The sequence below is a fragment of the Hylobates moloch genome, unplaced genomic scaffold (genome assembly GCF_009828535.3).
Source record: "Hylobates moloch isolate HMO894 unplaced genomic scaffold, HMol_V3 SCAFFOLD_5, whole genome shotgun sequence".
Lineage (NCBI taxonomy): Eukaryota > Metazoa > Chordata > Mammalia > Primates > Hylobatidae > Hylobates > Hylobates moloch.
In genome coordinates, this window is record NW_026652280.1 from 75,500,046 (window position 1) to 75,512,471 (window position 12,426).

The 12,426-nt window shown below is 38.9% G+C and overlaps 2 protein-coding genes and 1 pseudogene across 3 annotated transcripts; 1 reads left to right on the forward strand and 2 right to left on the reverse strand.

Moving 5' to 3' along the window:
* The first annotated feature begins 449 nt into the window (after positions 1 to 449).
* LOC116468183 (olfactory receptor 9G9-like) lies at positions 450 to 1,387 on the forward strand (annotated as a pseudogene).
* Positions 1,388 to 1,502: 115 nt separating this feature from the next.
* LOC116468184 (olfactory receptor 9G4) lies at positions 1,503 to 8,834 on the reverse strand. 2 transcript variants are annotated; one of them, XM_058439894.1, is made up of 2 exons: positions 8,793 to 8,834; positions 1,503 to 4,061 (listed from the first exon to the last, which is right to left on the reverse strand). In XM_058439894.1, exon 2 carries the CDS (start codon positions 4,041 to 4,043, stop codon positions 3,105 to 3,107), a length of 939 nt encoding a protein of 312 aa, XP_058295877.1. In that variant the 5' UTR covers positions 4,044 to 4,061; positions 8,793 to 8,834; the 3' UTR covers positions 1,503 to 3,104. The 2 variants fall into 2 exon arrangements, with proteins under 2 accessions (XP_058295877.1, XP_058295878.1); XM_058439895.1 differs by having other exon boundaries at positions 1,503 to 4,065.
* Positions 8,835 to 11,202: 2,368 nt separating this feature from the next.
* Positions 11,203 to 12,146, reverse strand: LOC116467851 (olfactory receptor 9G19). The gene is given in 4 exon segments (XM_032151498.1): positions 11,203 to 11,319; positions 11,321 to 11,502; positions 11,505 to 12,017; positions 12,020 to 12,146. Coding segments are annotated over 4 exon segments (939 nt in total).
* Positions 12,147 to 12,426: the final 280 nt, after the last annotated feature.

A 12,426-nucleotide genomic window follows, 5' to 3' on the forward strand; every position in this document is an offset into this window, starting at 1 on the left:
TTAGATGAGCTCTTTCCTAGTTTGTTTTTATCCCATCATCTAGTTTTATTTTGTTATTAGCATTTAACATTAATTGACACTGTACTTATTTGTTTTTTATGTAACTCTACCTTCTAAAATAAAAGCTCAGTAGGACAAGAGTGAGCCCTATCATCTTCACCGCTATATCCCACTGTCTGGAATAGCACACAGGACTCAATAAATATTTTTTTTTTTCAAGAAAAAATTAATAAACATTTCAATTAAGGCTTTTCTGTTATTAAGTGCATTTTATTGCAATAAATATATTGAAGCTCAGAAAACTCCCATCACCTGCCCAAGGCAGCCAAAATTTCTGCTTAGTGTTGATTATATGTCAGGTGCTTAGCACAGAAAATGCCATCATTTGGTATTGGTTGAGGCAATTAAACTCTTTTCTACTCTATTTGTAGGCGTAATATCCATAAGCCATGCAGAGGAGCTATCACACAGCAACTAAGTTCATCTTGCTGGGCTTCACCACAGACCCAGGGATGCAGCCGGGCCTCTTCGTGGTGTTCCTGGGTGTGTACTGTCTGACTGTGGTAGGAAATAGCACCCTCATCGTGTTGATCTGTAATGACTCCCACCTCCACACACCCATGTATTTTTTCATTGGAAATCTGTCATTTCTGGATCTCTGGTATTCTTCCGTCTACATCCCAGGTCACTACTCCTAGTGACCTGCATCTCTGAAGACAAAAGCATCTCCTTTGCTGGCTGCCTGTGTCAGTTCTTCTTCTCTGCTGGGCTGGCCTATAGTGAGTGCTACCTGCTGGCTGCCATGGCTTATGACCGCTACGTGGCCATCTCCAAGCCCCTGCTTTATGCTCGGGCCATACCAAGGAGATTGTGCATCTGTTTGGTTTTATATTCCTATACTGGGGGTTTTGTCAATGCAATAATATTAACCAGCAACACATTCACATTGGATTTTTGTGGTGACAATGTCATTGATGACTTTTTCTGTGATGTCCCACCCCTGGTGAAGCTGGCATGCAATGTGAGAGAGAGCTACCAGGCTGTGCTGCACTTCCTGCTGGCCTCCAATGTCATCTCCCCTACCGTGCTCATCCTTGCCTCTTACCTCTCCATCATCGCCACCATCCTGAGTATCCACTCTACCCAGGGCCGCATCAAAGCCTTCACATGCTCCTCCCACCTGATCTCCGTTACCTTATACTACGGCTCCATTCTCTACATCTACTCTCGGCCAAGTTCCAGCTACTCCCTCTAAAGGGACAAAATGGTTTCTACCTTTTATACTGTGCTGTTCCCCATGTTGAATCCCATGATCTACAGTCTGAGGAATAAAGACGTGAAAGAAGCTCTGAAAAAATTCTTCAAGTCAGCATAATCCAAAGTCTGAACTGACATAATGTTCTCAAATCAATGCTAAGTGATAACAAACTGCTCAGAGAGGTTACAGAACTGGATTTTTATTTCTTTTTTACCATTGAACAAAATTCAACAGGAAAAATTGTGTTTCTTTGTATTTGGTTTGTTTGTTATGATTTTGAGATCAGACTATAATATATACTACAGTATTGTAGATTCAATTGAATATTGATACAGTTTTTAAAATTCAGTATCTCCGATTAATGCAAAATGAAAGAGTAATACTTCTGACATCCTAAGTAAAATTAAATTTTACTTTGTTTTTTCCCATAATATTAACCCAATTATTTTTCCTACATTGTGAGTATTATGGAGATGAAAAGAAAACATAATATGGATCTTTGATATTTGCAGGATATACCCCAAATCCTTCTAGTCAAGTACTCGAACAGCTTCCTTTGTGATAGAGGAAAAAGAATGTTAAGATTATTTTGATGGAAAGAGGCAGGATGTGTTGGAAAATAAATACAGCTGAAGAGAAAGATGAGAAATGTCAAAGTAAAGACAAATGAAATGGCTACAACTATTTGTCCTAAATTTTTAAAATTTAATTAATTTTTTAAATGTGTTCATTCCAGCAAATGTTATAACCTTTCTTTAACAAAGTGCTAATCTCTAAGCTGCAAGCTTGTGATTTGAGAACTGTAACCATTAATCCTTAACTTGCCATCTTCTAAAGGCTACTAGATGAAATATCAACCCAACCTGCCATCACAAGAGAGTTCAGTTATGGAGTTTATATCAGGGTTTAGGGAATTGGGCTCAAGGCCAAGGCTAGTTTCCATGTGGTTAGCAACATGTTTGATTTTTCAGGGTTTCAGGCATTGACCTAAACAAGTTTATCAGTTCTTAGGAATGTTCAAGGCCCAGGCTGGGTTCAGGCCAGGGACAAACATGCAGCTTCTGTCTTTTGGTCAGGACAAAGGAAAAAGAAAGGTAACTAGGAAACGGTGATTACTGTTGTTGTTCATTTGTTTAATTTTGTTTAATGTTGTCACATTGCTGTGTGACCTGAGAGAGAGTACTGTGGAGTACTCACTCCTTGTAAGAGAGAAGACTCTTTTAGGATGATATGCAATTCTAAAGACACACATTTATTCATTAATTTTGAGATAGATTTTTGTTGTCGTTGTTTGTAATCTGAACAACTCTTAAACATCTTCCTAATATTCTCTTTATGTAGAAGGCATGAGATTTACAAAGATACTCCCTATATGCTCAATTAGACCTTTCTGAAGAAATTTTGAGGAAATGATTTTCTTAAAATAAATATTTGTAAAATCTTGGGCATATTTCCAGAAGTCTCACCCTTTCAGGTATTCTTGTCACCTAGTAAAGATTGCTTACCAAGCTTCAAAGTCAAACTATATTCATTAAACCACGTAATTTATTTTGTTCGCCAAGATCTCCCAAAGGCAGCAAACACAATGAAATCTATGAAAGATTTAATACTGCCAAGGCAAAATACCATATTGTAGAATGTCAAACAACCCAATATTATAAGTTTTAAATATTACTTTGTTTTGTTTACATCATAACAAACTAATAACAAAGAGTCATGTGGTCAATGTCTTAATGTTTTAAATATGACTCATTGAATTTAATTGAACTACAGAAATGCACATGAACATATTTATAAGCCAATAATCTGGAAAATTCAATAACAGCATTTGCAAAGAGAATAACCTTCATGTTTGTGGTCGTATAGTCTGTGTTGCTTTCCTGAAGGCCTCTTTGATATCTTTGTTTCTCAAGCTATAGATGAGAGGGTTGAGCAGTGGGTTGATCACAGTGTAAAACAGAGCAGCTACTTTGTCCCTCTCTAGGGAGTAGGTGGAACTAGGCCTTGAATACGTAAACAACAATGATCCATAGAACAGCATGACTGAGATGAGGTGGGAAGCACAGGTGGAGAATGCTTTGCGTCTTCCTGAAGCTGAGTGGATTCTCAGGATAGTCAGGACGATGTTGACATAGGAAATCAGGATAGCAAGAATGCTGGAGAGGACTGTGAAGCCCACCACACCAAGCAGGACTTTTTCATAGACCCTGGTGTCCGTACAGGACATTTTTACCAATGGTGGTGCATCACAGAAAAAGTGGTCAATGATATTTTTACCACAAAAATGCAGGCAGAATGTATTGGCAGTATGGGCTATGGCGTTCAAAAATCCTCCTATGTAGGAGCCAGCAACAAGCCCAGTACAGAGGGCAGTGGACATGGTACCTGAATAAAGCAATGGGTTACAAATTGCTGCATGGCGGTCATATGCCATGGCTGCCAGGAGATAGCATTCAGTGTAGGCTACAACACAGGAAAAAAACAGCTGAGCCCCACATCCAGCCAAGGAAATGCGCTTATCTTCTGAGACACAACTGGCCAGGATTTTGGGGGTATACACAGAGGTATACCAGAAATCCAAAAAAGACAGATTGCCAATGAAAAAGTACATAGGAGTATGCAAGTGGGAATCAATTCGGATTAAGATAACCAAGGTCATGTTTCCTGACAAGGTTATCAAATAGAGCATCAGAAACACTCCAAATAGAATCGGCTGCCACTGGGGGTCTGCTGTCAAACCCAACAAGATGAATTCAGTCAGGATGGTGCGATTTCCCACTTCCATGTCCACAGATGTGAAAGCCTGACTACCACGAGAAGGGAAAAGCATCACTTAGTGATTTTTCTATTGACACAAGTTGACAAGGGTATCAATTAAATCAACAATTACTAAGAAGCTTGTAGATTTTTCTCCCTTCCTATCTAGAATTATAGGACTTCAGTCCGTGATTTGGAAAAATTACTGGAATTGGAGTCAAAAATAATTTGAAAAATCGGAATTTTATTTATTAACTATTTAATACAGGGCAAGACCCATATTCTCATAAAACATGAAAAAAAATGAAACTCACAAGGATAACTAATTACTTCTACTTTTTTTTTTTTTTTTTTTTTGAGACGGAATCTCACTCTGTCACCCAGGCTGGAGTACAGTGGCATGATCTCCATTCACTGCAACCTCTGCCTCCTAGGTTCAAGCAATTCTCCTGCCTCAGCCTCCCGAGTAGCTGGGACTACGGGTGCCTACCACCACACCCGACTCTACTAAAAACGGCGTTTTACCATGTTGGCAAGGCTCGTCTCGAACTCCTGACCTCAGGTGATCCACCTGCCTCAGCCTCCCAAAGTGCTGGGATTACAGGCATGAGCTGTTGCACCTGGCCGACTAGTAACTTCTTGACAGACTTTCTGATTGAATAAGGAAAACATTCATAAAAATAACACAGCCTAATATTGGGTACATTAGTGGGCACTCAACAAATGTCACTATCTTTCTATAAGTTATTGAAAACTTCTTACGTGTCAAATATTTATATTGTTAAGTATCAGATTATTAAAGCTGCTATTTATATTTCAAATATAAATACATTATGACCATGTACCAGTTACTATTCTAAGTCTTATACTTAACCCCTTGAGTCTTGGATGGCGTGGTGGTTTGCTTTGGCCAATAGATTGAAAGATAGGCAGCTCCATGTGGATTCAAAGCCTGGATTTCAAGAGGCTTTTTATGTTTCTCTTCTCCCTTTTAAAATCCTACCACCACCATGTAAATAAGCCTGTGTTAGTTTGCTGGATAAGACATCTGGCTGCGCTCACTCTGTCACCCCAGCTGACTGCAAGTTGTCCCCCAAACATGCAGATGGGGCCCTTCTATATGATCCAGCCTACAGTGGCGCTAAGAGCTACCCACGGACATGAGCAAGCCCAGGTGAGAAAAGACAGGTCTGGCATAGGCAGAATTGCCCAAGTGATATGGCATCTGAGTTCAAAACCAGATCTTCTTACTTGGTAGTTCCACAATCTGGGAAAAGTATCTTAACAATTCCCCACCTACATGTATTTACCTCCAAAAGGGTGAGAAAACATCCGTGTTAAGAAAACAGCCCATTTTCTGGACAGAAAATCAATCTACAAAATTTTAATTATCATTATTCTGAGTGGGAGGATAATTATCTGACTTAATTATAAATTCTGAGCTTGTAAAACATAAATAAATAAATAAGACTAAGTTTATACAAATAAGCAATTTCAGCCAGAAGAGTGGTATCATCCAGTATCTTGCTAAAATCCTAGAATTTAATATTTTTGTCAACTCTTCCCATGTAACTTGGCAAAGGAGTTACAGGTTTTAGGATTGTGAGGCCCAATATTTGGTACATATCCCTGACACCACTCACTGTATGATTCAGGAAAGTAATTCCTCATTTCAGGAACACAATTCACCCATCTGAAAATTTTGGTTGATCCTATTCTCAGCACCAAACTTCCATGATTCCAATTTGCTAAAATCTCTTATAGAAATTGTTATGTGCCAGGTGCGGTGGCTCACACCTGTAATACCAGCACTTTAGGAGGCTGAGGCAGGAGGATCACTCGAGGCCAGGAGTTCAGGACCAGCCTGAGCAACATAGCAAAATCCTGTCTCTACTAAAAATCAGGCAGGTGTGGTGGTACATGGCTGTAATCCCAGCTACTTGGGAGGCTGAGGCAGGAGAATCGCTTGAATCCAGGAGGCAGAGGTTGCAGTGAGCTGAGATTGCACCATTGCACTCCAGCATGGGTGACAGAGAGATACTCTGTCTAAGAAAGAAAGAAAGAAAGAAAGAAAGAAAGAAAGAAAGAAAGAAAGAAAGAAAGAAAGAAAGAAAGAAAGAAAGAAAGAAAGAAAGAAAGAAAGAAAGAAGAAAGAAAGAAAGAAAGAAAGAAAGAAAGAAAGAAAGAAAGAAAGAAAGAAAGAAAGAAAGAAAGAAAGAAAGAGAAAGAAAGAAGAAAAAGAAAAACTTTCATGAAACAATAGACAGCCTCACTTGTTGCAATACAGTGTGGCAGAGCAGATTAACAGTCCTTGTGTACACATGTATCTTGGGATACACAGGACATTACCACTGTCTTGGTTGAAGTGAGAAATTAAATTTGCTGAAGACAACTGCACCCTTCTTTTCATCTCAAGATTTGCATCCACATTCTTGTGTCCTTAAAATACAATCCTATGAAGTTGTGCATATATTCTAAACACTGCATTTCTTAATTTCTTTATCTGCAAATAATTAATGGCTCAAATTTTTTGACTCATGAACCTCTTTGAGAACTTGATAAACTCAGCAATGATAATTCTCAAATATGATTATGTACATATGTAAAAACACACAAAATTTTAATGGGTTCACAAACTCCCAAAAATCTATTAGTTTGCCGGTTATGATTTCAGATTTAAAAATTCTACTAATGGAAGATGGCTAAGTTCGGTGGGGTGTTAATATGCCGTAATAAGAGAGGAGTAATAGGTAATTAAAACTAACCACGTTTAAAGTTGAATTCCTAATCTTCAGTTCCAAAAATTGACTTTTTCATTCCCCATGTTGGTTAATAAGATTCCACTCTTCCAGGATCTGAAGTCAAAAATTTGGAATCAATCTACCCTGTTTCTTTCCTATCTACTTTTCCATCTTTCAGAAAATTGTGATTTTCCTACCTTCAAAATGTATCCTGAATCTGACCACTTCTTCCCACCTCCACTGCTACCACTCTGTTCAAACCACTATGATCTACTACCAAGAATATTGCTATCGCCTTCTAACTCATCTACACCCTTGTTCCATAGGGTATATTTTCAATATAACAGCCAGTGTAGGCCATTAAACAAATAAATAAGTTGCTTCTGTATTTAAAACCCTGTAAAGGCTCCCAATTTATTCCAAGTTAAAACCCATAATCTGTCTCTCCCTTACCTAAAGAACCTTATCTCCTAACACTCACCACACTGACCTCCTCCTTCCTTCTGCCCAGCCTCTATGGCTTTCTCACTTTTTCTCAAATGTGCCGTCTCTGTCCCAGCATCAAAGATTTATTATTATTATTATTATTATTATTATTATTATTATTATTATACTTTAAGTTCTAGGGTACATGACTGTCTGTTCCCTCTGCCTGGAACACTATTCTCCAGATGTTTTCATGGCTCACTCATTCATCTTCTTAAAGTTCCTTTCAAATGTCACATTCTGACAAAGGTACATACTAACCACTCCTTTTAAATTCCATGCCCCTTTCCCTCCAACAATCTTCATCCTTATTACCCTACTCCAATTCTACTGTGTTATCCCCCTCATCTATTGTCATCCTCTAACTCCTGTTTATTAAATCTATTGCCTGCTTCTTCTCACCAGAATGCAACATCTATATGGCACAATATTTCTCTGTCTTGTTTATTGCTGTATCCCAGCACAAAGAACAGTTCCTAGTAATGAATTAGCACTCAGTAAATATTTCTAGAGTGAGTAATTGGTTAATTACCTTCATATCTTGAAGCTGGTTTAACAAAGTACTTTCTATTTCTTTTTTTTTTTTTTCTTTGAGACGGTGTCTCACACTGTCACCCAGGCTGGAACGCAATGGCACTATCTCCGCTCACAGCAACCTCTGCCTCCCAGGTTCAAGCAATTCTACTGCCTCAGCCTCCCAAGTAGCTGGGATTATAGACACCCACCACCATGCCTGGCTAATGTTTTGTATTTTTAGTAAAGACGGGGTTTCACTATGTTGGCCAGGGTGGTCTTGAACTCCTCACCTCTTGATCCGCTCTCCTCAGCCTCCCAAAGTGCTGGGATTACAGGCTTGGGCCACCGTGCCCGGCCAGTACTATTTCTAACCTGACTCAAAATATTCAGAACAAGATCTATTCTCAAGTGGACTTTCCCAGCACAGTGTACTGTATCAAAATAAGAAAGAAGAGTAAATAAAAGAGAAGTCTCACTTCCAAGACCTAATTTGAAACAAGTTACCAAATATCTGTGAATGTGAAATAAAAGGCACAGAAAATGTCTGAGCCAATCATGCTAAAGAATCTCCTATAGAAATGGCCTATCAAGTTGCATCTTCCCTGCAGCAGCCCAGGTCTCTGCTCCCTTCACTGGAGCAAGAAAAATTCTTTGGTAGGAATGTACCTTCCTGGCATCTCAAAATTAGTACCAAGAAGTGAAAATACCACACACTAGTAGTTTAGAGTAGCACAATCACTGGGGTCAAAAAAGCAAGTCACATTTTTTTATCCTCTTGATTTTTTCACTGTGTAAGTGAATATATGATGGCCCGGCATAGATATAAGACTGAGTTGCAAATTCTACGTGAGAGCAGGATGTATCATTGAATGGAATTTGATTTACAAGGGTGTGTGCACGTGCACCTGTGTGCATGTGTGGTGCAGCAGTAAATCCTTTGACAGCCATGCCAGATTCTGTGTCCCCTTTCTGATTTGCAGCTAAGGTCAGAGAGAGGCCAGACTTCCTAGTTGCCCCTGATCCCAGGTGCTTACCCTTGGTTTGGAAGGCCGGCTCTTGGAAGTGACACTTTTCCCTCTCTTCTGGTGTTTAATGTGCCTTTGTTGCACTCAATATATGTATTTCCTCAACAGCCATTTGAGACACCTCCCTCACACCAGCACAGAAATATGTACCTCTGTCTCCAAAGACTCAATTAGAGTTCATCTGGAGTTTGGGGATGTTAAATAAATTAGGAAATGATGAAATGAGTAATATTTCATTAAAAGTTGACTCTCTTAATGGATCTAACTCATAATATAATCCTGTTATATTGGGTGTGTCTTATAATTAAATTTTTCCAAATTGTACTAATTAGACTTTTCTAAAAAGTGTCTTGTGGTCTATATTTTTTTTCCATGTCATATGCTCTTTTCTCTGTCCAGGCTACTCTCCCTTGTCTCCTCCACTGGCAATCTACTACCTATCCCTGGGGTATGGTCTGAATTTTGTCTTTTGGAAATTCATTTGTTGAAGCCCTAACTTACAGTACCTTAGAATCTGACTAAATTTGTAGATGGGATCTTTAAAGAAGTGATGAAGTTAAAATGAGGCAGTTAAAGTAGGCTCAATCCAATCTGACTGGTGTCTTTATAAAAAGGAAAGTTGAACATACACAGATACCAGGGATCTAAGTGAATCCAAAGAAAACCACGTGTGAACACAGCAAGAGTGTCATCTGAGAGCCAAAGACAGAGATCTCAGAAGAACCCAATCCTGCCAGCACCTTCAACTTGGACTTTTAGCCCTCAGAACTGTGGGAGAGTAAATTTCTGTTTTGTAAGCCACTCAGACTGCACTATTTTGTTATAGCAACACTTGCAAACTGATACACTCAATTACCAACACTAGGGCCTTTTTATGTTGGAAAAACCTCATGTTTTATTTGTAAAAAGACTACTATAACTAGGAAATTTGATATGTCAGTGAAATAGTCTCTAATTTTTAATTAATTTATAACATAACAAAAAACAACATACAAAAATTCATATATACTTGATTGTTATCAGTCATTGTTTTCCTGGTAAAGATTTTCACTCTAAATCTTCCCTTGGATATAAAGTTTTCTGAAATCTCTCTCTGGCCCTACTTCTCGATCTGTTTCTGTGTCCTACCTACATCTCCCTTTCTGCCTGTCTCATATAACTGCTGCAATTCTGTCCTTAATTCTTTCATTGTTGAGGAAAATACTCTTTTATTGAAAGTACACAGTGATTCTAAGTATTGATATTCATTCTCTATTTTGTCTATTGCTAAGGAAATCTGTCATCTTTGCATCATGCAAGCTAAAAAATGAGAACCAGAAAGTAAAAAAAAACAAACTTGCTTCTAGGAGAATTTTACAATAGATACTCTTCTTTTTTTATTGTATTTTGGTTTTTTAATTTTAAGTTCCAGGCTACATGAGCAGAATGTGCAGGTTTGTTACATAGGTAAACATGTGCCATGGTCATTTGCTGCACCTATCAACCCATCACCTAGGTATACATATACACCAGGGAATACTATGCAGCCATAAAAAGGAACAAGATCATGTCCTTCGCAGGGACATGGATGAAGCTGGAAGCCATTATCTTCAGCAAACTAATGCAGGAATAGAAAACCAAACACCACATGCTCTCACTTATAAGTGGGAGCTTAACAAGGAGAATCCATGGGCACAGGGAGGGGAACAACACACACTGGGGCCTGTCGGGGTAGGGCAGCGACGGGAGCACATCAGGACAAACAGCTAATTCGCAACAAAAAGCTGCAACAAGACTGGCACATAACTCTGGAGACGTGGCCTGGGAGTAAAGCAGGGGCGTGGAGATTGCCTCGTAGCAGTCATAACCCATGGCAGCCAGCAGGTAGCGCTCACTATAGGCCAGCCCATATCTACTATAGGGCAGTAGATACTTTTTGTGTGACTTCCTAACTCACTCTCTCATCTAACAAGTGAGGTAAATACCTTTGTTTTTTGTTTTCGTTGTTATTTTTTGTAAGTTCTGGGTTTATATTCTTTTTTCAAACCAATGACCCTCATTATTTCAAGTAAATCATTTAATCTATTTAATCCCAACAATGATTATGTAACAAGTTATATTATTTTCATTTATTGTTTAAAACACTATAAATATAGGCAACTTATGAAATGTCAAATAAAAAAAGAATTTAATCTGCTTTCTTTCAATCTTCTCAGACTCCTAACAATTTTATAGACTCCATTCCAAGCTACCATGCATAGCAGCTTTTGCAAATGCTCCAGCCTCATTTATTTAAAAAATACATTCAGATATCTTAGCGCCAACTTAAAAACAAAAATGCAGTCTTCTGTTTCCAAGTTATCAAATGATTTTATCTTTTATTTATTTCTGAGAATATAAGCTGAAAACAATGACGTGGAGATAATCTGTTAAAAATTGTTTACCAATATTTTTGTTTAAGAAACTTAAGTCTATCTAACATTTTCTTCAAGGCATCTTTGACATCCTTACTTCTTAAGCTATAGATCAAGTGGTTTAGCATTGGAATCACCACAGTAATAGAACACTGACCCCACTTTATCCCCTTTTAGGGCATAGCTAGTTCTTGGTTGGGAGTAAATAAAGAAGATTGCACCATAGTACAAGGTGAGAGCCTTCAGGGGAGACCCACAAGTGGAGAAGACCTGGAGGCGGCCCTTGGTGGAATGGATCTTCGAGATGGCTGCAATGATGAAGAGATGGACGCAAGAATAAGTGCAGTGGGAGTGATGACATTGGAGGCAAGTATAAAATGCAGCACAGCCTGGTAGCTGTCCTTCACATCACACACCTTTACAAGTGGGGGCAGATCACAGAAGAAATCATCAATGATATTGCTGCTACAGAAGCTCAAGGTAAGTGTCTCACTGGTGATGATGGTTGAGTTTACAAAGCCGCCAAGGTGTGAAGACGCAACAAGACTGGCACATAACTCTGGGAACATGGCCTGGGAATAAAGCAGGGGCTTGGAGATTGCCACGTAGCGGTCATAAGCCATGGCAGCCAGCATATAGCACTCATTATAGGCCAGCCCAGCAGAGAAGAACTGAGCCAGGCAGCCAAGAAAGGAGATGGTTTTGTCATCAGAAATGCAAGTCAGCAGGATATCGGGGATGTGGACAGAGGAATAGCAGAGATCCAGAAGGAACCAGTTTCCAGTGAAGAACTACATGGGTGTGTGGGGCCAAGAATCAGCACAGATGAGAGAAATCAAATGATGTTGCCTGAGAGGCTGATGACATAAATGATGAGAAAGATAAAAAAGAGCACTCGCTGTAACCCCAAATCTTCTGTGAACTCTAAAAGGATAAACACTTTTACTTTGGTGAAATTTCTCTTATCCATTGATTTTGGGTTTCTGTCATTCCTTTCTGTGAAAATATTAACACATATGCCATGACTTAAGATAGCCCTCACTGTATGCTTCCCCCACGATTTCCTTTCTGGAAAACTGAAAAATTCAATTGATTCATATGAGTTTATTGTGAGACACTTTTATGCTGAAGTTGGTATTCCGTATCAGTTTAATGTGAGACATGTTTATGCTGATATTGGCATCGTTTCATATGAGTTCATTGTGAGACATGTTTGTGCTGAAGTTGGTATCATTCCTTTAGTATGGCTG

Coding starts and splice junctions, on each gene's coding strand:
- LOC116468184 (XM_058439894.1), bottom strand. CDS start 4,043: ATGGAAGTGGGAAATCGCACCATCCTGACTGAATTCATCTTGTTGGGT.